The sequence below is a fragment of the Schistocerca nitens genome, unplaced genomic scaffold, assembly GCF_023898315.1.
Source record: "Schistocerca nitens isolate TAMUIC-IGC-003100 unplaced genomic scaffold, iqSchNite1.1 HiC_scaffold_363, whole genome shotgun sequence".
Taxonomy (NCBI): Eukaryota; Metazoa; Arthropoda; class Insecta; order Orthoptera; family Acrididae; genus Schistocerca; species Schistocerca nitens.
Genome location: NW_026045897.1, coordinates 258,922 through 279,441, shown reverse-complemented (window position 1 = coordinate 279,441; position 20,520 = coordinate 258,922). Strand labels below are relative to the sequence as shown.

Below are 20,520 nucleotides of genomic sequence, written 5' to 3'. Positions count from 1 at the left end.
AATAAGGTACCGTGTTGTGGTTTTATTTCACTTCAGTGTAGCACCATCATTCCTATTGGGGTGCTACTAAAATGATTCACAACTTAGATACCGTAAATTATTTATTCTCAAAAAAACATGTAGAATGCAAAAAATGATATAAATATGAAGCATGCAGTATCGGGTTCTACCCCGACATGTGATTTCGAGATTTGCAGAAGATATGTTTCACTTCCTTTAGACGGCGCCCCCTGTTGCTATACACGCACAATGTTAGCTGATGCTGTTTAACTGTGAGAAATAAAAGACCTTCACTCTGACTGACGCTTTCAGAAAATGCTCAATAGGCAAGCAAATGAAACTCACCACATTTACTGTGAGTGTCTCCCTATACGCATGTCACCTCCTGAAGTACGACCAGCAGTTGCACTGGACCGATGGTCAGCTCGCTGGCACGTTGGCCGCAGTGCAGACTATGTGCGAGGCACACCTGCACTTCTCTGCCTACACACTCTGCGCTCTCTCTCTCTCTCTCTCTCTCTCTCTCAGGGCAGTAAATCTTCACCCCTGCAGAAAACGTAAGTCTCTTCTCAGCGCCTCTTTGGCCGGAAGCTGCTTCTGAGGAACATGTGGCCCACTTCACCTTTACTTTCAGTGCTCAGCCCAAATTACCTCTCAGTACAGAAATGGTTAGTACGTGGTATTAGCCACTGTCATCCAATGAAACGATCTATAATCCGAATTTGCATTGAAAACAGTGATCTAATTTAAATAAACATCTACAAGAATATTAAATGTTTTGTGGCAAAATCTTACCACCTTGCAGCAAAGTCAGTTGCATTCGGGAAATCTTCAGAGTGTCCCGTGTATGCTGGATTGTCTGCCTTTCTGCTCCACAGTCGCTCTTTGTACGCGTATTTGGTTTCCTTTTATACAACGACACCGCACATTTGCAAAGGTTCATCTTCATTTGGTTAAGAATTATACAGGATTTTTTTTCGATGGACAAAGCCAGGAGGTTTTTCAGCAATACTTCGAAATTTCTGTAGGCCTGCATTTATAGTATTTTTCCAGGCTACCTCCCTGTATTGCACAATAAAAAAGTCGCCATTTTCTAAAAATATAGCTTCCGAAAATGATGGTCCTCTTGAGCTGCGTCGTTTAATATTCTTGTCATCAGTGAAAGAATGGATAGGAAGTTGTTAATTGTTTTGCATTTTTCCAAACTCTCTAAGAAGTGCTGGTTGACTTTGCAGTTTTGGTGGAGGTGTATGACTTAGGACAGCTGGATACAAGGTGGGAGTACTCTTAATCGTGACCAAAGCCACCCGCATTGTGTGATTTAGTACCATGTCTGTTTTCTTGGTGTGTGGGCAGTTCAGCTAAATCAGAGCTAAAACCGTTGTTCATAATGTAGGTGCCGGAGGGCCCCACGTCCCGCCACATTTCTGTCTCCTTTCATTCCTTGCGTTTCTCACGTCAGCCTTACACCTTAACTTTCGGTCTAAAGTAACTCCTGGATACTTATGAGATTTATTGTGAATTCAGGTGACACTGTTGAAACGAATTCCAAGTTATATATCTGCAAATTTATTGTTCAGGTCAAAGCACAAAATCTCCGTCTTTGTTGAACTGGGCTGGACCCTCCATTTGCAGAAATAGTTTCCCTGAGCAGCCAAATCATTTGTTTCAACATTCTCTGTTTTCTTGATTTCCTTGTGTTGTGCAGCTAGTGCCCACTCATTAGAGTATCAAAATTTTCGAGATGTTGTTGCAGGTGTATCTGCAATACAAATGCTAAAGAGGCGAGGAGCTAAGATGGACCCTTGAGGAAGGCCATTATTCCACTTTATTTGCTTGCTCCACTTACTTCCAATAATCAGTGATGATGTTGTGGTGTCGAAATTGCATGACTGTAGGAAGATAGAAGATGACTCAGACAAAATTTCTTCTTGGTGTGATGAATAGCTGCTAGCTTCAAATGTACAAAATGTAAATTACTGCAAATCAGTAGGAAAAACAAACCCAGAATATCCGAAGGCAGCATCTATAGTGTGCTGCTTGACACAGTACATTCGATTAAATGTCTAGCGATATGAAATGGTCGAATTCGGCTTATTGGGAGGATTTTAGGAAAGTACTGCTGAAAACCCTTCTGGCTTTGTCCATCGAAGAAAATCCTGTATAACTCTTAACCAAATGAAGATGAACCATTGCAAGTGTGCGGAGTCATTGTATAAAAGGAAACCAAATACGCCTACAAAGAGCGACTGTGGAGCAGAAAGGCAGACAATCCAGCATACACGGGACACTCTGAAGATTACCCAAATGCAACTGACATTGCTGCAAGGTGGTAATATTTTTCCGCAAAGGATACCACATAACATAAAATACTAGTACGACACACTCTTGAGTACTGACAATGTTTGGGATGCAGACCAGGTAGGATTAAAGGACGACATTCAATGGCGGGCTGCTACATTTATTACCAGTAGGTTCGAACAACACGCAGTTATTATGGAGATACTTCGCTAACTCCTCTGAGAATCACTGGAAGGAAAGCGACGTTCTTTTCGAGGAAAACTATTGATAACATTGAAATAATGAGCATTTGAAACTGACTGCAGAACGATCCTATTGCCGTCAAAGCACATGTAGTGTAAGGTCCACGAAGACAAGAGAAATTAGGTCTTGCATAGAGGTATATAGACAATTGTTTTCTCCTTGTTCTATTTCCAAGTGATACAGGAAAGGAAATGTCTAGTAGCGGTTTGCAGAGTTCGGATGTAGGCGTAGGTTAATTAATTAATTAACAAGGGTGACTCTAAAAAACATGGGTGCTGTAACTCACAGACTGCATACATAACAAAGGACAGTTACTTTTATGAAGTATTAACACGGGTTACAATATAATTAAAGCACCAGCACCTTGATAAACGTCGAATAATGCACAATGCACCTGGAGTGAGCAAATTAAAATCAGCGAAACATTTGGGGATGCAACTAAGTTCGCAGAAGATTGCTGGTTGTTAATCAAGAAGGAAGGAAAGAAAGAAGCACATAAAGAATCGCACATGCATCTATTGCCTTGACTGAGCGCATGTTGAGCCTGCAATAACGAGGGGCGTTCAATAAGTAATGTAACAGCTTTTTTCTGAAAGCAGGTTGGTTTTATTCAGGATTCCAATACGCCATCTTATTCCCCACTCTTATAGCTACAACAGCCCATTTTTCCATACAATCTCCGTTCAATGCGACGGCCTCATGCCACCTTACAGGGGGCTGTATGCCCGCCTGGCGCCACTCCGCTGGTCGACAACGGAGCGAACGTCTTGCTGCATCAGTAGTCTCCCCGCTATCCATGTATATCCCGCACTGGGCCAAACAATTCCCCGCAGATGGTCATCCTTCGCTCTTTATGGTCTCCTGTTAGGCTACGAGGAACTCAGCGGGCACACGCCTTTGATTTCGCCAACGGGTGGACGAGTGTGTCAGCGCTACCAACAGAGACGTCCAGCCGAGCAGCGAGGTGTTGATTTTGCTCCGTTGATTACGTCGAATGAGAGTGTCTGCACGTTCCAAAATTGCAGGAGTCACAGCTACGTGCGGCCGGCCGGCACGTGGGAAATCGAACAGATCTGCGGGATCTTCTTTCGATAGTGACACATGTCTAACTCAACTACTCACCGTACTTTTGTTCACTTCCAGGTCTGCGTACACATTCTAGAAGTACCGGTGAATGTCTGCGATGCTCTGGTTTCCTGCCAAAATAAATTCAGTGACAGTTCCATTGTTGGAACTCATCTCGTTACAGACGCCATTTTCAAGGCAACGTACGTATAGCTGTACCACCTATTGGAACTTCATGGTGCTATAGAAGCTGAAGCGGGAATACTCCACGATGTGCCACAGCGTATTGTGCATTTTCTCGACGGAAATTGGCCGCAAAAAGTTTTTCATTACTTACTGAATGCCCTTCACATTAACATATGTTACTATTTAATTGAAGCCTCAACAACTTGGGAAAGATTGTATAATGAATCTCTAGTGAGAAGATTAGAACCAGCACAACATTTGGGGTGCAACTAGGCTCTTAGAAGCCGCGCAGTGATTGCTAATCTTTAATCAAGAAAGATCCAAATGACAACAGAAACAAATTGCCCATGTACCTACTTGACTGAACTAATGTTGAGCCTGCAATTAATAATAAACGTACTTGGAATAAAAATGTGAAGGTCCTGCCATTATTGAGAACGCTCGCCTCCTACAATCCGGCTTGTGAACACAGCTGCTGTTTACCGTACAGGGAGTTCCCGGTAGCGGCCAGTGGCTGCTGTGGTGGCTGCGGAACCCACCCGCCTAGCATCGAAGCCTGGTCTCCCCCAGAGCCCGAGGTCGAAGTCCGTCTGTCTGACGAAAATTCCCCTGTCGTGTTTCGTATGGAACTGTTCTACAGAGCGCTCCGGCAAGAAGGGAATTTTCACTCTCACTTTGTGAATGTGAGCTTCGATTTTGATCGCCAATGACAGTTGTTCTTCTGAGAGCCGCCCAATGAGATACGTTCTAATAAGCCAGCAGTCTCCATCGCGTACTCGATTTTAATATGTTTAACCAGCAGTGGGGAATTTCAGTGCTGCAGCTCGGAAACAGGCAGTGTCTGGGTACCACTATCTGTCCAGCGAGAAAGGCCTCCCCATGCATGCACTGGTCAAGCGCGTTCTCTCACTCCAGAATTTATTTATATTAACCAATGGTACGTGCCCTTACAGTTTCTTACCAAAAAATTATCAACCTAAGTCAGCCACGCCCGCAAGCATAAAGTTGCGGGATGGCTTCTTCTCATTCCATCTCTTAGAACTGACCTCTAAACTGTCCCCGGCCCAGCGTTTCCCAGAATGGAGGACAACTGCAGGGTGCACTTCTTCACAGTCCTGCACACTCCGTAGCTTTTAAGCAGTGGGAAAGAGTCGCTGTGCATTCCTGGCGCTGGCGGAAATGTCACACTGAAAACAATCCTTTACTTCTCAATATGCTGCAAACACTGTTGCTATCCGACGAGGCGCAGGCTGCCCCTGATAGGCAGACCTCTGGTTACACACAGCGCCTCTGCACCTGGCACCTCGCCGCCTCCTCGGCAGTGGCGGCTTGTACACCTTTTGTAGGACTCGTAGTCTTGCGGGACTAATGGCTCGACACTGACCCTCCCATATCTGCTCTGTGAGACTTCGCTCAACGTGCGTTCAATGAGACTCTCAACTACTCATTTAAGAAATCATCCATTAGAAGAAAATCATAAAGATTTTTAGTAGTTAGATATGGCAGTCACTGCCATTGACTTTATCAATTCTCTTACTGTTATTTCTCAACGGAAAAAAATTTTAATTTGGTGGATTTATACATTTAATGGAGTCTGATTATGACGTGTGGCAGTTTGGTTGAGTATCAATTATCTCCTATTGCAGTCGATTATCAAAAAAACTGTCACCAGTTTATCGTTTTCGGTCCATAGAGACCAACCTGAAATCTGTTTAAATCGTACGATGCCCTTTATTTATTTTGTATGTACGAGTCTGTTCAGGTGCCGTCAAAACTATTGCTCAAGAGAGTAGAAGAACAGGTAGAAACGACAGTAGGCGACTACCAAGCGGGATTCAGGAAGGGAAGAGGCTGTATAGAACAGATTATCCTGAAGCAGCTGATAGAACATAGGGCCTTAAAAAACAAAAAGACAGTAATAACCTTCGTGGACTTCACAAAGCCATATGACTCCATCGACAGACAGACTCTTGTTAGGATCCTGAAGAACAGAGGACTTGATGGAACTACACAAGAACTATTAAAAGAAATTGTGACAGACACAAAAGCAAGGCTGAAATTCAGAGGAGCACTGTCAGAAGAATTTGAGATCAAGACTGGTGTTAAACAGGGAGATGGATTGTCACCATTGTTGTTCAGTATAGCACTGGACGAAGTGATCAGGCAGTGGAGAGCAATAAAAGAGGAAATGGGAATACCAAAGACCCATGTGGGGGACAAAAAGCACAACAGGGCTCAAGTGGACTACCAATCCTTTGCAGACGACATAGCAATAGTAAGTGAGACGGAAGAAGACGCAAAGACACAACTTAAGTAAGGTAGCCAGAAAGGTGGGGCTGAGGATCGCCTACAACAAGACAAAGATATTGAATACCACTGCAGACTGGCAAACACCGGAAGGCACTGTGCAAATGGTGGACAAATTTAAATATCTGGGAGAATTTATAACAGGAAGGAACAGGAGCAAGAAGAGAATAACAGAGAGGATAAAGAAGATGAGGTCAGCCTTCTGCATGACGAGAGACATATATAACAAAAAGAATATATCCACAGAGGCAAAGTTACGCCACTACAAGGCAACGGTGAGGAATGCAGTATTATATGCTGCTGAGACGATGACACTAGGAGGAAATGGGGCAGAACAACTAGAGAAAGAAGAGAGAAAAATACTGAAAAAAATACTATGTCCCAAAAGAGGTGGAGAGAGGTAGATGCAAAGACCTGGGGAAGAATTGTACCGGAACATGAACAATATCCGGGGAAATTAGACACAAAAGGGCAAGATTTGCTGGACATGTAGTTAGGATGAGTATGAACAGAATGACGAAGAGAGTGTGGGAAACAACAGGGAGGACAAGGGAAAAAGACAGGAACCAAGTGGGTTATTGAACTTCGGAAGGAATGGTTGGAATTGGGGATCAAGGTCGAAGGAAAGGAAAATTGGAGGAACAAATATACACCGACCAATATGCCGGAGATCAATGACAGAGAAGAATACAGGAAAAAGATTAGAGTGTCACCAGTGGAGCCGACAGGAGAAACGGAAACTGAAGATCTCGGAAGAAGAGCGGGAGAGAAGAAGAGAAAGAATGAAGAGGTCCTGGGAGAAGAAGAGGAAAATGCAGTCCACGAAGGGGCTACCCGTGGTCCTACAGAGGCCGTAACGTAAGAAGAAGAAGAAGGAGAAGAGTCTGTTCAGAAAATTCCGGAACTTTGTCCACAAAACTTTTCTACGTTTACCTTTTACTTATTGTGCCTGGTCTCTTTCGAAATATTCTCCTCCACAGTTGACACACCGCTCCAATGCCGTCCCCAACTATGCAAGCAATCTTGGTACGCTTCTTGCTGTATCGCGTGAAGCGCCGTGTGCTAGTTTTCTTTCATCTCGTCTGTCGTTGTAAATCTTCGTTCGTTCAACGGGGTTTTCAACTTTGGAAATAAAAGACAGACCACAGGTGTCAGGTACGAGAGTTTGTGCAACAGCCACGCACAACAGGGACGAATATGCGGATGCGTTGTGATTATGCGAGATCCATGAATTCTCTCGCCACATTTCAGGCCGTTTTCTTTTCTCTCAAGAGTCGCAACACGTCCCGAAAGTATCATCGATCAACACTTTGTTCCTGTGGCACGAATTCATGATTAACTAATCCTTCAGAGCCAAAGAAAATTATGAGCATGACTTTGACGTTTGATTTGACCTGACTAGCTTTTTTTGGTTTTAGAAAACCTTGCCAGATCGATTGTGAAGCTGAACCTTGGTCTCAACATCATAACCGACGTCTCGTCACCAGTTATGATTCTCTTAAGGAGCATTTCGATCACATTTACGCCATCTGGAAACTCTTGATAGATTGCGAGGCGAAGGTTTTTCTAGTCCTGATTAATGAGCCGGCCGCGCGGAGTAGCCGGGCAGTCTAGGGCGTCATGTCACGGTCCGTGCGGCTTCTCCTGTCGTAGGTTCGAGTCCTCCCTCCGGCATGGGTGTGCGCGTTGTCCATACAGTAAGCTATTTTCAGTTAGATTAAGTAGTGTGTAGGCTTAGGGACCGATGACCTCAACAGTTTGGTCTCATAAGACCTTACTACAAATTTCCAAAACTTAATGAGCCGTGGAACGAACTTGGTGCCAACATGAGACTTTTCAAGGTGTTGTGTCAGGATATCACATGATGCGACTGAAATGTTACATTCTTCTGCAGTCTCCCGGACAGTCAGTATTCGAAGGAATGCACAGAATCGTTGACTCACCTGCACGAGCGTCGTCGGTTGGCGCCGGATGGCGTCCTGAACAAGGGTTATCTTTAACTTCCGTCCACCCATTTTTAAACCGTGTGAACCGTTCGAAACACCGAGTATGGCCGAGTATGGCTTAAGGACCCATCACCATAGGCTTCCTGCATCATTTGGCGTGTCTCTCTAGTTTCACGCGCAGTTCAATGCAGAAGCGTGGCTGTTCTAACTCTGCCACCTCGATATTCGCAAACGGTGCGACACAACGTTCCACTCAGTACAGAATACAGAATAACCAACATTCAACACTGAAACTTCCGGAACTTAAACACAAAACACAGAGGTGAGCAGGGATGCCAACCGCATTTCTCTCCAACTCACCACGGCCACGAAATTACGAATGTTCCGGAATTTTTTGAACGGACCTCATACATAAATCATCTGACGGACAGGGTGAGAAGCAATTTGCGGCTGTTTGCTAATGGCATCGTGGTGTACGGGAACGTGTCGTCGTTGAGTAAGTGTAGGAATATACAAAATGAGTTGGACAAAATTTGTACTTGTATCATAAATGGCAGCTTGCTCTCCGTGTACAAAAACGTAGCTTACTACGGCTGAGCAAGAAACAGTCTTGCAACGGCCTAATAAAGCATTAGTTGGGTGCAGCTTGACACAGTCGTTTCGATTAAACATTTAGGCCTAAAGCTGCAGAGCGATATGAAATGGTGTGAACAGGATCAACACGTCAGGTTGGCGTTAGGGAAGGCGAATGCTGGATTTCGTTTTATTGGAAGAACGGGAAAGTTTAGCTCATCTTACTTAATAGTGGATATTTTTGTTCACTAGACGTAAGCAACAAGAAATAAAGGAAGGGCGATCAGCCCTTATTGGCAAGGCATGAGGAAGGAAACCGGTAGGATCCTTTTAAAACGATCTATCCTGGTATTTTTGTTACGCAGTTTAATGAAACCACGAAAATGTAAATCACGATGGAAGGACGGAATTTGAACGCCTCTCGACTGCAGGTCCAGCCAGCTTGTTCGTTGGGGTGAAAAAGATGTGTGTCATCTCGAAGCTCTTTCTGGTGAGAAAACTGATGATCTGAAATGATGATGATACTAACGAAAATGACGATAATGAATTGTTGGGGCCTTAGGTTCTTCGTCCACTTCACAAAACACTTTGCCGTATAAAACTAGTCATTTATTGCTATATGATAGCATACGGAAGGATAAATGCACAGATCAACCATCTCCTTAAAAAACCTGTTGGTTTGCGGGTGCGGACATGGAGCCCGATGGCATCCTCGCTGTGTTACATTTGGTTCGCATCCGGCAAATTTGGTGACCAAGGAATCAGTGTGAGTCCACGATCGTGCTACTCAAATCACTGTAGCCCATTGCGAGCGTTTGACAGGGAAATTTGTCGTGCTGTAAGATGCCACCACCGTTGGTGATGACGGCGGCTGTGAAGGAACGCAGGTGGTGTGAACATTCTGCACGACGTCCGCAGCTGCCATGTTGCCTTCCATTGCTGCCACAGTTCCACCTGACGCTCAGGCGAGTGTCCCTGACAAAGTAATGCTGCCGCCACAGGTCTGAGTCTCTGGCGCGGTGAATTTTTCCGAGTAGCCGTTCACCCAAATGACGGCCGCGACCGGAAACCGCCACCCAACTTGCTGACAAGAAAGGTGGTTCATCCGACCGGACGACACGTTCACACTGAGCAGCGGTACGTTCTCGATGGTCCAGTGTACAGTGTAATCGTAACTGACGATGTCGTCGAGTCAACGTGTGTGGAAATAGAGAACGTTTACTGCGGCGCCCCATGTGCGCTGGACGGTGTACTCTGAATCGCTTGCGTCTGCTCCAGCACTGCAGTCTGTCGTCAGATCTGGCAGAGATCGCCGTTTATCCTGCTTCACACAGCAGCAAGCCCCCGACCTCCATATTGTTTGATGAGGCGCTCTTTAAACAACCACACCGCATGCAATGAGACGTCAGCTGAAGAGGCCACCAGAGGCGCTCACAGTGTGAATACGTCTGCACTCTGACTGTGGAACTGTAAGTTAAAGTTTACAAGGTAACATAACAAAGTTGCTGGCACTTAAATCGCAAATACATTGAACAGCAAAAATATTATGATCACTAACCCACCGTTACACTGGATGCACCCCGGTGGCATTGCGGCTACGTGACACGGTAGCAAAAGTATGTAAACCGGGGCATACACTGACGGCGGATCAACCTAGCAAAGATATGGAATGAAAATGGGGCAATCTCGTAAGATAAGCGACTTTAACAAAGGGCGGATAATTATTACGCAGAGTCTATGAAAGGGTACATCGAAAACGGCGAAGCTAGTCGAATGTTCACGTGCTACTGTCGCAAGCCTCTGCGGAAAGAGGTAGAAGGGCAGTAAAATACCACTAGGCGCTAAATGCTTGGACGTCCACGACTCTTCACGGAACGTGGGATTCCGAGGCTTGGCTGCTCTATAAAGTAGGATAGATACTGATCTGTGGCATATCTGCCGAAGGAGCAAAATATTGGTTCAGGTACAAGTGTTTCGGAGCACACTGTTCATCGTACATTGTACATTGTTGAACGTGGAGCTCCGCATCAGAAAACGCTACGTGTTCACATGTTGACCCAACGATCACAGTGGGCACAGGCCTATCGGGGAATGGAAAAGTGTCGGCTCTTCGGGTGAATCACAGTTTGCTACACTGGGTCGATGGTCGTCTCCACAGACACTGTCATCGAGGCAACGTGCAGCGCGCCATGGACGCAGACTGGTGAGAGCTGTATTTTGCTATGGGAATCATTCTCCAGCGCTTGCGCGGGACCTGTGGTAGTAATCGAAGATACGCTGACAGTTGCGAACCACCTACGTCCCTTCATTCTTGTTGTCTTGCCCGACGACGATGCCACATTTCAGCAGTATAATTGTCCGTGCCTCGGAGTCATAACCGCGCTACAGTTGTTTGACGAGCATTATAGTGACCTCACGTTGATGTCTCCGCAGGCAAATTCGCCTGATATAAATCCTATGGAACCCATCTGGGTCGCTATCGGGTACCATCCCCGCGTACGCAAATCGGCGGCCCGTTAAGCGAATTAACGGCCTGTGCGTAGACATATAAAGGCACAATTCTCCACAAACCTAAGAACAGAATGTAATACGCATAATCAGCGATGTATTTCGTTGCAAAGACGGACAGAAAAGCTATTAAGCAAGTGACCAAAATGTTTTGGCTAATCAGTGTATAAGATTACCAGTATTCGCAACATAATAATCTCAAAGTGAAAACTATTAATAAATTATGTAACTACTGGTGTAGATACCCTAGACGTACAATAGAAGTGGGACGGATGACGCCCGCCTGCAGAATCGATCGGCAAGTAGAAAACTACACAGTTGTGCTCCCTTGCTGCCCACGAGGTTGGGAAGCAGTTGTAGTGCCAGTGCGTTACATTCCCCCACCCCCACCCGCACGGTTGACTACTGCGGGTTTGCCATTGGTGCACGTGAGCTCGTCCCGTACGTGCCCAGCAGGATTTATGTCAGTGGGGGATGTTCATGCCAGTCCCGTCGTTCCAGTAGCTTCTCCATCTGCGCTGTTCGGTGCGGTCGCTCACTGTCATCCATAGAAATGAAGTCAGGGCCGAAGGTTCACTTGAAAAAAAAGCACATGGGCAAGAAGTACAGAGTCACAATAACTTTAACCGGTGAGTGTACCGTGTTCAAAGACTTGGAGTTCATTACATCCACACAACATTTTGCCACCCCAACACCGTAACACCTGGCCCACCAAAACGATCCTCATCTACAGTGATGGCCGTACCCTCACAAGGCGAGATGTGGAAACACGTATTGCACCCGGAAGCATGGTCGAACATGATCGTTTTGGAGGTTTAGGTGCTATGCTGCCTGGACGCATAACGTGCCATGTGCGTACTGACCTCCAATCCTTTGAACGTCCTCAACATTATTGTCATACTGCACGTCTTCAGTACTTGCTCATTAGTTAGTTAATTGACACATCTAATCTTCAGCATTGTTCTGTAGCCACTAATAGTGATAACAGTAATAATAATAATAATAATAATAATAATGTTGATAATTTATAGATGTACAAAATCGATGTTTTCTGATATAGCGTCCTCTGGAGAAAATAAATTTGAGGAGACTGTATCAGCTAAGAATGGTGGGAAATTAGGAATATCTAGTTGGGAGAAGGAGAGTAACGAGTGCGTACAGAGACAATGGTAATGCTTATTGTTGCTTTAGTAGTATGTCATTAACTATCTTATGAAGCTGGGGATGTTATAGAGTTCTCTGGAGGTTAGTATACGGTCGGGTTACTGATACTGACAAAGATACTGAGGGAGTGGCTGATCGGTGGAGAAAAACAGAGTTTCGTCTGGCGGGATCGGTTGTTTCTGCTGTGTTGTTAAGATAAGAGCGTTAAAGTCGGGGAAAGGTATCACGGACAGTGTTCGTTGATAAGACAGAAGAGAGGGCAGAGGGTATGGAAATATCCCTGAGCCTCTCTGCACGAAGGTAGTATAGCTGCGCACATGATGCTGAAATCTGATCAAAAAGTCGAGCATCACAGATTTAACGACCACAGGCATTCATAACCAGGTCCAGGAGCCGTGAGCTTTACTGAGAGAGGCCTTGCAGAATATTATCGCTGTGATCAGTGATTGGAGGTATAATTTTGTAGAAGCTACTTTTTCAGTCTATAGGGAATAGTAGCTACAGGTGAATGACTGTCGAAACATTCACCGATCCACCGATGCAGGTTGGTGGGGGCAGATTTACGGTATGGGGCACGTTCAGGTGGGCTTCGATTCCATGTGTGTGTTAACCATCTTCACTCCTTCGTGGGTGATGTTTCCCAGACAGCGATGGCATCTTCCAGCTAGATAATTGTCCGTGTCACAGTACCAGAACCTTACGACAGTAGTTTAAGGAATCTCACAGTTAACTCACGTCGACGTCTCACCTTCCAAATTCACCTGATGTGAACGCGATGGAACACTTCGGTGGCCAGCTCCTTAGCCACAAACCGTCGACCTATAGTTTACGGAAACTGCGTGACCTGAGCGTGGACGTCTGGGGCCACGTGTCTTCAGAAAACTACCAAGCGCTTATCTGTTCGATGGTACGCAGAACCGCTGTTGCACTGCGTTCCAAAAATGGACCGACAGTGTTATCATGTCTTCGCTCCTCAGTTTACACAATTAAAATACTTCAGCGTGATTTTTTCCTGCAGTCTGCTGAGCTACAGTGGACAGATCACTATTGATTAGTACTTAACGTATTGGTTTGACTCATGTGTTGCAGAGGTCGCAAGCGCGCCCCGTGGTCGTGGTGGGTAGCAGACTCTGGTGACTGGGACCAGAGCGTGGGCTCGGACCAGGGCGACACAGACGTCGACTCCGCGGAGTGGTGGGGCGCGGCACGCAGCAGTTGACCAGTTCACTGCTCTTCTGGTACCGAGCTGACTTAGCCCTCCACATATTTCTACGATCACTCAGTTACTGTAAATAAAACCAACTGAAGAAAATAAAAACATTTTGTTTCATTACACAAAATTGGACACGTCGTTACCATTATTTACCGAAAATGATGTCCAGCGAATCACCACCTGCCAACCCAATGCATTCCATTGAGATATCCAATATTTCCTTTCCTTATTCAAACCGTTCGTGAACCTGTACTTTCCACAATGGTAGTGAAGCCTGCTTATCCACGAGGCCATTTTCTACGCTTGCTTCTGAGAAGCACTTCTTTTTATTCTATTGAGACTCTAATAAATGTTAGCGTACCACAACTGTCTGTATAGCCCCAATCTGAAATCGTAGTATCTGTGTGTGCGCCTCGCAGTCTGAATTACAATACCGTAATCTTTCCAACAAAAGTTCTGTTGCATGCATATTTATTTTATTTCCATAGAAGGTTGAAGCCAGCTTATTCAATCTTGCATCATTTGATACTGGAAATGCCAGGCAGACGTCATCGGGATAGAACCGGATATGATCCCAGTTTCGGTAAAAAACTGAACAATAGTCATATGCTGCAAACAAATGCCTTTATTTAGGACGAAAACTTCTTTTACCAAACGTCGTATACGCTACATTCTTACACATAAATAATATGTACTTAATCTCGCTTTGTTTTTTAGAATTATTCTTAGGATCTATGTCAGGTACAAGGATACGTATGTGAAACGGATTTGGCCCATAAAACAACTATCTTCGGCTTTACATTGGCTCACGATCGTTGACCAGTCTGTAACTTTACTTTTTTCAGCAGATTGCTCTGGTTTGCTATACAGCGTGTTTCACAGTTCATGTTACACGTTTCTAGAGGATGTGGAGGGGACTTAGGAGAACAACTTTTACACAGTAATCGATATCCGGAAACGTCATCCAAAGACACTACAGAGCATCAGAGTTAGAGGAGCCGGCTGTGTGTTGTACAGCAGTGAAGATGAAGAAGTGCTCCTAAGGTATGCGTTTTAGAGCCCACGTTTGCTATACATTTTTTCCTTGTTTTGGTCTATATTGCCACCTCTGAAAGTTCCCTACATTACAATCTTAGCAACAACAATACCTGTAGGTGTATTCCACTGTCAGAGGTGTCAGAACGGTTTTCGCTTATCAGTCGGCTTGTTTGTCTCCAATACAGGGAGCCTTACCTGAAATTGTTTCATTTGTCCTTCTCCATCATCCTAGAGAGTTTGTAACATCATCACTGAATCAGCCTGTATATACGTACACTTACAGGTGCCGGGGCCAACAATATTGACACTATAGCGTCGTTAGATGAGGTTTCGAGACATGGATTCCTATGTAAAACATGATCTACTAAGTCCCCTCCATAACCTATAGAAGTGTGTAATATGAATTGTGAAACACTTTCTATGTTACGTGCACTATACGGACACCACATAACTCCAGCGGAATCGTACCCTTGAACAGCAAATTTGCCTTAGTTTATTACTACAAGCAATACCAACTTTCTCAAGAGCGCGACGCTCTTCAAAGTATATTTTGGGTGCCGAAGCATCATTAATAATTAATAATGAATTGTATGCACATATGTTACAACTTTATTAATTACTACATGCTCATAATGGGACAAACGAAGAAAAGTCTTAGCATATATACCAATCATTTCCCCATTCCAGTAAATGTAATGTGCCTATCGCAACTATCTACTTCTTCTCCTGGAGATGCCTTCTTGATGTTCTTTCATCTTGCTTCTCCTATGCACCCTACGGTTTCGAATACTACAAGACAAAGTTTTGCCATTGAAGTAGCGTGATAAGAAGTAATCGTGAGTGGACGCATCGAAAAGAGGATGAGGAGCCTCGATACACATAATGTTTGCTCACTCCGCCGAAGCTGAATCAGCTGCTGTGCCTCTTTTTCTTTTCCTTTGTTTTATTGGCTTCCGAGTAGACACACAGGGCGTAAACGATAACTGTTTATAACGACCGCAGTGACGTAGGGAAAGTCGGGACGAGCAATTTTATATAAGGCGCATGTGGTCTACCATCAAAGCACAGCGCATGCGCACCGCACAGGATTTTTAATATCCTCTCTCCCTCTTCCAAAAGCGGCTTTCGTTGACATTGGTACTTAAACGTTTCCTGACAGGGTACACATAGGAAAAGACTTTTAAACTATCTATGCAAATACTAATTAAGTTTCCTATTCGATGTAAATTCAACCCATGAGACAGAACTGGCTGTTCTGCCCCGTTACTTTGCCTCAAAATACCCTATATTCTTTATCATTAGTGACTCCTGTAGCGGAGTCATGGGTACGACTGTGTTTGTTTATTTATTTCATGCCGTACATCTTTTCCAATACTTACTTTGTTGCACTCAGTTATGGTGTGAGTGTTTCGATAGCGTTTTCGTGATTACAGCAACTGTATGTATTACATAGCAACTCAATTTGTGTGTTCCATCGTCAATACGAGGGCGCGAGGGTTACAATTAAATGTCAGTTTTACGTTGGAAACTAAGAACTTGACCCCCAGGAGAACGTCCATCCGGCGACCGAGGATGCGATAGACCCTTGGAGAGAAGACGACTGGAGACTGATGTATTGATTCGCGACCCAATTTGTGTGTTCCAAACTCATTACGACGGTGCGAGGGCTACAATTAACTGTCAGTTTTAAGCCGAAAACAAGAAACATGACTCCCAGGAGAACGTCGATCCGGTGACCGTGCCTGCTTTAGTCGCTTATAGAGAAGACAGCTGAAGACTGACGTATTGAATCACATTCCAATTTGTGTCTTTCATCGTTAATACGAGGGTACGAGGGCTACAATTAACTGTCAGTCCTGCATCGATAATACCAAACTTGACTCCCAGGCGAACGTCCATCCAGAGATTGTGACTACGCTGGTCGATTGGAGAGAAGTCGACTGGAGACTTATGTACTGATTCGCGACCCAATTCGTGTGATCCATCCTCATTAAGAGGTTGCGAGGGTTTCAATCATCTGTCATTTTTTGCGACGGAAACACAAAACTTCACTCCTAGGAGAACGTCGATCCGGTGACACTGCCTGCTTTAGTCGCTTGGAGAGAAGTGGTCTGGAGACTGATGTTTAAATCGCGACGCAATTTGTGCGTTCCATCGTCAATACTAGGGTGCGATTGCCACAATTAACAGATCTCCATAGGAAACAAAAAGCATGACTCCCAGGAGAACGTCCATCCGGTGACTATGGCTGAGCCGTGTGTACTTCCATCTTTCCACGGCTCGTTTCCTGAGCGTCGTGTGGAGCCAATATTTTTGGTAATCGACAGTGTTTGGGCGCGATCGGGCTCTAGCATCTCGTTGCTTCCTTTTATTGCTTTGCTTCGTTTTTCCGCGGTTGTTCAGCGTTGGCCTTTTACGAAGCGCTTTCGTTTTAACTCCCGCCCGTAGTGTAACCACTATCGATTGCGAGTTCTGTCTTTGGTGTACTTAGAAACCGTAGGTTGGTAACACGACCGACTCACGTGTTTACTGCAGCAGACTCTTTGGCCTGTACTATTTATAGGCGAGCGCGGTCACGTTGGGGGAGGTTCTCGCGCAGTGGCCTTCGTGTCTGCTCTGGTGACGTCGACAACCTGCCTTCCGCGTACGGTTGTTGTTATCGAACCCGCACTTCTACCCGTGGAGGAACGCCGGCCTGGTTGGGCCCCTCTGTCCGCTCTTCACTGGTTGTCCGCGGGAGGCGGATGGCAGTCTATGCATCGCCTGCGTCGACGAAGGCAAACAAACACTAACCATCATGGGGCGGTGGAGCCGCCGTTCGGCGAGGGTTTGAGTCCGGGAGCAGTTCGGCTGGGTCGGTGTTTGCCGGGACGACTGGCGACGGCTCAGAATTGTGCACAGCAGTCCTAGACAAACGACGAAGTGCGCCGGGGGAAAGGAGAAAAGAAGTGTGAATGTTTCAAGTTGATCGTCCTTCGGGATTGAGTTCATCCAGTCGTCTTTCCCGCCTTGTGGCCACCGCTGTGGCAATCCTCTGTTCTGTTCACTGGTACAATTCTGATAGTGCAGATTCCTCCACGCATCGTTGCTAACCGGTGTAGTGGTGTATTTTGGTAGTTATTTGTGTACGTTTTCACTTCTATGTTTTGGTAGTTCATCCTCCCGCCCTGTGGTTGTAGAAATTCGGGTGGGGAGTTAGTTCCTTGTCTCCCAAGATCTAGTGCTGTATTATTAAGGTTAATTCTAGTTCAGTCCAGTGTTCTGTTAATCCCTGGATATATGTGTCCGCCATACTATTTGCGCTGTATTTATTCTAAGTGAGTTGCACTGACAGTAGTTGGGGGTTCGAGTCCTGTCACGGAGCTGATAAAGGGTCATATTGGTTTCGGCTTGTCAGTTGGAGGGTGTTGCCTTAGAGGTTTGTTAACATTGGCATGTCAGCGTTGTCTAGCGCTACCGGAACCTAACGAAGAACATCGTGCTGATTAGGGAATGTTGTTACACGTTCTTGTTTTCATTTCGGTATCTGTATTTGTGAAGGCAACCGCATGAAGTAAGATCTGTTCTGAAGCTATGCTGGATCTTGCGCTCTTGGGATTTTTGGTTTTTTTTTAACCAGACTATTTGGGTGTCAGGAATATGGAACTGTGTTGTTAATGTTTGGCTTGAACAGTGGATACGCGGCTAGTTTAGTACGTGTGTAGTGGCATGGCGTCCTCGTGAAGGCGTGCCCGCTAGATTGCTATTGCAAGTGTAATTTCCACCTTACTAAAAACCCCTTGTTAAAAGGGAGGAAGGAAAAAAACTTTAGAAATAAATTCTATTTGCATTAACTATCTTACTTGTCGCTTAACTAAATATCTGCTCAGTGATTAAGCTAATGGGAGCACCTATCCTAAAAGCAACTAGCGCACTTCTGTTATGGTGGCCCTCGTGCCTATTTTGATCCGAAAGATAGTATAAACAGGCTTACATGCTCCGTATCGAACTTCTGATGTTGTTTTTTGAGTGATTGTGGATTATTAAAATTGATTATAGTGCAAACGTTTGTATTTTGCCAACCGTGTTTATAAGTTATTAATGTGATTGGCTGGAATGTAATACGAAAGTTTTAGGACCATAGGTTGTCCAGGTAGAAATTTGAAGCCATGCTGTGTTGTGAATACATGTACTTATGTTTTATATTGCAATGATAATTTAAATGTGGTAAACCCACGCTTATGATTAACAATTAAAGATTTAAGAGTGCGTTCACTTAACGCTTACTTATGTGTTTCGATATTATTATTTTTAAAAATTACAATAGGCGTTTTACTTTCTCAAATTAAAGCCTTTCCAATTCGAAAGTGGTGGCCCTCTCTCAACTCCAAGGAGGACGTCGACCAGGTGACCGTGCCTGCTTTGGTCACTTTTAGAGAAGTCGGCTCAGACTGATACATTGGATCGCGACGATATTAGCGTGTCCCATCGTCATTACGAGTGTGCGAAGGTTACAATGAAGTGTCAGTTTTGTGTCGGAAACATGAAACTTGACTCCCAGGATCATGTCTATCCGGACACCATGGAGGCCTTATTCTCTTGGAGAGAAGTCGGCTGGAGACTGATGTATTGAATCACATCCCAATTTGTGTCTTCCATCGTCAATACGTGGGTGCGAGGGCTACAATGTACTGTAGGCCCTTCGTCGATAATAGCAAAGTTGAGTCCCAGGCGAACGCCTATCTGGTGATAGTGGCTGCGTTAGTCGCTTGGAGAGAAGTCTCCTGGAGACTGATGTATTGAATCGCGACGCAATTTATGTGTTCCATGGTCATTAAGAGGGTACCAGCTTTACAATTTACTTTTAGATTTGCATCGGAAACCATCAACTTGACTCCCAGGAGAACGTCCATCCGGTGACCATCGTTGAGTTGGTCGCTTGGAGAGAAGTCGACTGGAGACTGATGTATAGAATCACATTCCAATTTGTGTCTTCCATCGTCAATACGCCTTACGTAGGAAACACGTCCAATAAGATCGGTCGTATTTTACGGAAATACGATGTGAAATGTGTTTTCCGACCTCCATCTAAAATTAGAGCACTTTTGAGTTCCGTTAAGGATGATCTTGGATTACGTAAGGCGGGTATATATCGTATTCCCTGTAGCTGCGGTATGGCATATATTGGTCAAACTATCAGGACCGTGGAGGACAGATGTACTGAGCATAAACGGCACACACGATTACAGCAGCCAAATAGATCTGCTGTTGCCGAACATTGCTTGGATACTGGTCACCCCATGTTATATAATAACACCGAGATATTGGCATGCACGTCCAGCTATTGGGACAGTGTCATTAGGGAGGCAGTTGAGATTAAACTAGCGAGCAACCTCGTTAACAGGGATGGAGGTTTCTGTTTAAACTCTGTTTGGAATCCGGCTCTCTCCCTTGTCAAAAAACAGAGGAACAGAGTCAATGCTGCCTCACCTGTGAATTCGTAGTCTCACTATCGATAGCTCTGACTTTGGTCATCTTTGGTGGCACTAGTGTTCAGTGTGTGTGTTATCTTTCCTGCTTCTGTCGCAGAACCGAGGTATTAAATTTGCATGTACGCCGCCTGTCCGTTGCAGTTTGCCTTGAAAATGGCGGGGTGTTCTCCCGCCGAAATATCGGCGGTCGCTGAAAGTGTTACCTGGCTGAATTCCCGGAAGTTATTTGAAAGTTGTATACGCCAGGAGAAACTCAGGTCTCATCGTCAATACGAGTTTGCGGGGACTACAATTAACTGTCAGTTCTGCATCGGAAGCAAGAAACTTGACTCCCAGGAGAACGTCTATCCGGTGATCGTGGCTGCTTTATTCGTTTGGAAACAAGTTGGCTGGAGGCTGATGTATTGAATCGCGACGCAATTTATATGCTTCATCGTCATAACGAGGGTGCGACAGTTAAAATGAAGTGTCAGTTTTGTGTCGGAAGCATGAAACTTGACTCGCA

At 45.0% G+C, this 20,520-nt stretch overlaps 1 protein-coding gene across 1 annotated transcript in view; it reads left to right on the top strand.

Annotated features, from left to right (window-relative positions):
* The window catches only part of LOC126228329 (uncharacterized), a 103,501-nt gene extending 89,967 nt beyond the window's left edge, over positions 1 to 13,534 (top strand). Inside the window, exon 4 of the mRNA XM_049942283.1 lies at positions 13,383 to 13,534. Within this exon, the coding sequence (XP_049798240.1) occupies positions 13,383 to 13,512 (130 nt within the window). The 3' untranslated portion in view covers positions 13,513 to 13,534. The remainder of the gene's footprint in view (positions 1 to 13,382) is intronic.
* Positions 13,535 to 20,520: the final 6,986 nt, after the last annotated feature.